Source organism: Sinocyclocheilus anshuiensis, unplaced genomic scaffold, assembly GCF_001515605.1.
Source record: "Sinocyclocheilus anshuiensis isolate Anshui unplaced genomic scaffold, SAMN03320099.WGS_v1.1 scaffold238, whole genome shotgun sequence".
In the NCBI taxonomy this organism is placed as follows: domain Eukaryota; kingdom Metazoa; phylum Chordata; class Actinopteri; order Cypriniformes; family Cyprinidae; genus Sinocyclocheilus; species Sinocyclocheilus anshuiensis.
In genome coordinates, this window is record NW_015547674.1 from 1,393,130 (window position 1) to 1,396,352 (window position 3,223).

Sequence of the window (3,223 nt, forward strand, 5' to 3'; positions counted from 1 at the left end):
TGTGTGTGTGTGTGTGTACAAACGTATGGAAACTCACACATGTACAAGATGCAGATCTACATGTCGTCAGTTATGAGTTAGCATGTGTTACTGCCTAATGAGTAATAAATAGATAGACAGATCACATCATGATCAAATGAAGGCCAGTACACTTCAGCTCATTATAATATTAACCAGCGTTTCCCTGATTACTCATCTATCACTAAATCCAATCCACTGTTTGTAATTGCATCAGAGTGGCTTTGCATGTTATGGGTTATTTTCCACCTTAATTTCAAATGAAACAAAATTTTCTATCTTTCTACTTTTCTTTCTTCACATGACCCTTGGCAAACTCAATCTGTCTTTGCTGAAGTGATTTTAAAGGACCAAAACAAGGTAGTAAATCAACTTTAATAAGCCGTTCTGGCTGCATGGTGGTTGTTTGCGTTAGGGTTAGCTTTTCAAAGAGGAGTTTAATTTGCAGTCAGTGTTGAGGAGTTTAAGAATTTATGGTAAACTAGTTTCTGACAAGAATAATTGTAAACGAAGAACAGAAAGGATGAGGTGCTACAGAACAAGAAAGAAAGAGAACTGAGGGAAAAGCAGTGACTTTTCCAACAGCCTTGTTTCCAGATTTTCTTTTCCGAATTCATTTTCTCCATAGGGATTTCTAACAATTTTTCAATAAAAGAGCCTTGAACCAAACCAGCCAGCTCCATATAATTATTATTAATGAGAGAGTGTAAAAACCCATCTTGCAAAACCATGTTTTTACCCAAATGCACTTTGATAAACGTATAATGATTTATATTTTACAGCTGTCCAGGACGGATTTCGCGGGAAATTGCATACATCACTCTCACAAGCGTGTCACGTCATATCCGTACACAGAGAAAAGTAGCTCCGGTTGTCTGCGAGTAGCGTGAAGATGAAAGTTTGTTGTCACAACCAACGAGGAAGATTGGCCATGGATCATTCAAAACGGCAAATTGCCAGTTGTAAGAAAAGAAGAAGAAGAAGAAACCGTTCTTTATTGCCTCTACGCTCTAATAAGATGGCCTGTATTCCGTTAGGACCATATTCATCCGCTCAGACGAGCAGAACCGAAGCACAACCAAGACAATGTTCTTCCGCAAGACGCACGCGTGTGGTGTTTATTTTTTGACCGCTAGAGGGCCAAAGAGAAAAACAATTACATTTCTAAAAGAGTTTCTGTATTTTGCAAATCAATGTATTATAAATGATCAACTCTAAAGGATCATAATCAAATGAGAATCCAAGAAGATACTGGTTAAACTATGTATTATATAATTTTTGTTAGTTTGTTTGTGTGTTTATGTTAGAATTCCAAAGGTTACGCTGTACAATACGGTTTCATTTGCTAACATTCTTTAATTAATTAGTTAATTTGAACTAACAATGAGCTACAGCATTTTTTTTTACAGCATTTACAGGTATAACGTATGATTAAAACATTAGTAAATATTAAAATCGCCTTTATCAATGATTAATAAAAGCTCTAGCTGTATTGTTCTTTGTTAGCTCAAAAGCTTTTCTTAGAACCTAAAGTGTTCATACGCCAGAGAAAATACCCATCAGAATGATCTGTCCTGTAAAAGCTCTTTTATAATCTTGTTTGACAAGGTACACAAACAGAACACGAAAGCACAGACACATTCACTTAAGCTTTGAGCTGATTATTTGTCTGACAACTTGACCAATCACTTAATTCATGTGGCTAATTAATTGGAGACAGATGACTTAATGATGAACAGGTGATGGACAACAACAAAAGGTGCTTTCCCGTTATTAAAACAGACATGCAAGCTGGTCAGACTCTTCCTGGAGTGACTTAAGTGTGTTTTAAGTTTAGTGTCCTCATTTGTTTTGGTAATGCCTTCTAAAAAAGCCTCTGTAGAGCCAACTGCTGCAATCCCAAAGGATTCGGAGAATGAGTTCGCAGAAACCAAATCAGGTTCGTAAGCAGTTTTGTGGAGTTTGCCAAGTTTTAAATGAATGCTTGTATTTTCTAAATCTTGTTTCAGATGCTCCTGAAGGCTCCAGTGGTAAGACTGTTGCACGGAAAGTTTCTCCACACCCATCCACGATGGAGATGGTGAAAGAAGCTCTGAAAGAGCTGGACTCCAGAAAGGGTGTTTCGGCTCAGGCCATCCGGGGCTACGTCAAAGAGAAATACACGACCGTGGATGAGACACGGCTGAAGTTTTTGATGCGACGAACCCTGAACAAAGGCATTGAGACTGGAGTGTTTGTGAGACCTACGAATTCTGGGTCGACAACGACGGGTGCCCAAGGGCGCTTTCGGGTAACTTCCAGTTTCTTATGCCACTTTATGAATCATTGTTAGGAATTCAATGCAACGTAATAGTCCCTGTGTCCTATTTCAGATTGCTGCCAAGACCAAAGCAAAGGAGGCCAAGACGCAGTCAAAAGAAAATGCTGATCCCAATGTACAGAAAGCACCCAAAGCTAAGAAACCTAAGGCAACTAAAGCAGAGGGTCAAGGTAAAGTTTATAGTTTTACACTGAGGAAAGTTTGCTGTAGGATTTACTTTTAAAACCATTCAGTTGGAAATTGCTATTACACTTTACCAAGGAATTGTTAAGTAATGCATTGAATTAAATATGAAGCTAAGTAGGATGACTGAAGTGCTGTTTTCTTGTAAGACAGTCTCTTCAGTCTCTTTATCTTTACAACTTAATGTACCTTTCAAGGCACGTTCCCTAAGAATTCACTTTTAAAGAAATTGTGGCACAGCGGGAAAACTTTCACTTGAGGTTTCTCTAGTTAATGAGCTTTTACTGAATTTGAAATGCACTGCAGTTGTGTCGATCAAAAGTCAGCGCTGAGAATAAACCTATCGTTATGCTTCACAAAACTCATTATTGGTGTAAATGGGCCTTAGAACTCAAAGCCCTTGGCGTTCACCATTGTGAGTCTAGCCTGTGCTGAAATTATACTAGTTGTGGCAGTTATTCGTGAATGCTGCCATCTTTTTAATGGGAGATGAGTTTTAAATGTGTAACCATGCGTTTTAGCATGAACTTTACCCCGTTGGGTTTTTCTTCCCCATTTCTCCATTCAAGAAGCAAGCAAAGAAAAGAAGTCTGTGAAGAAAAAGGAGACCACAGACGTGAGTTTTAGGTCTAATTTTCGCCTTCTACATGAGCAGACTCTCTCAGCTGTGTAGTCTGAACACACACCCTCTCTCTCTCTCTC

At 38.6% G+C, this 3,223-nt stretch overlaps 1 protein-coding gene across 3 annotated transcripts in view; it reads left to right on the top strand.

The window, feature by feature from the left end:
* Window positions 1-1,792: 1,792 nt before the first annotated feature.
* LOC107702914 (protein B4-like) overlaps window positions 1,793-3,223 on the top strand; it is a 2,076-nt gene continuing 645 nt past the window's right edge. Inside the window, exons 1-4 of one of the 3 annotated variants that reach the window (XM_016505354.1) lie at window positions 1,793-1,957; window positions 2,028-2,308; window positions 2,391-2,508; window positions 3,091-3,137. In XM_016505354.1, coding sequence (XP_016360840.1) covers window positions 1,876-1,957; window positions 2,028-2,308; window positions 2,391-2,508; window positions 3,091-3,137 — 528 coding nt within the window. In that variant the 5' untranslated portion in view covers window positions 1,793-1,875. The remainder of the gene's footprint in view (window positions 1,958-2,027; window positions 2,309-2,390; window positions 2,509-3,090; window positions 3,138-3,223) is intronic. The other 2 variants (XM_016505353.1, XM_016505355.1) reach the window with 2 other exon arrangements.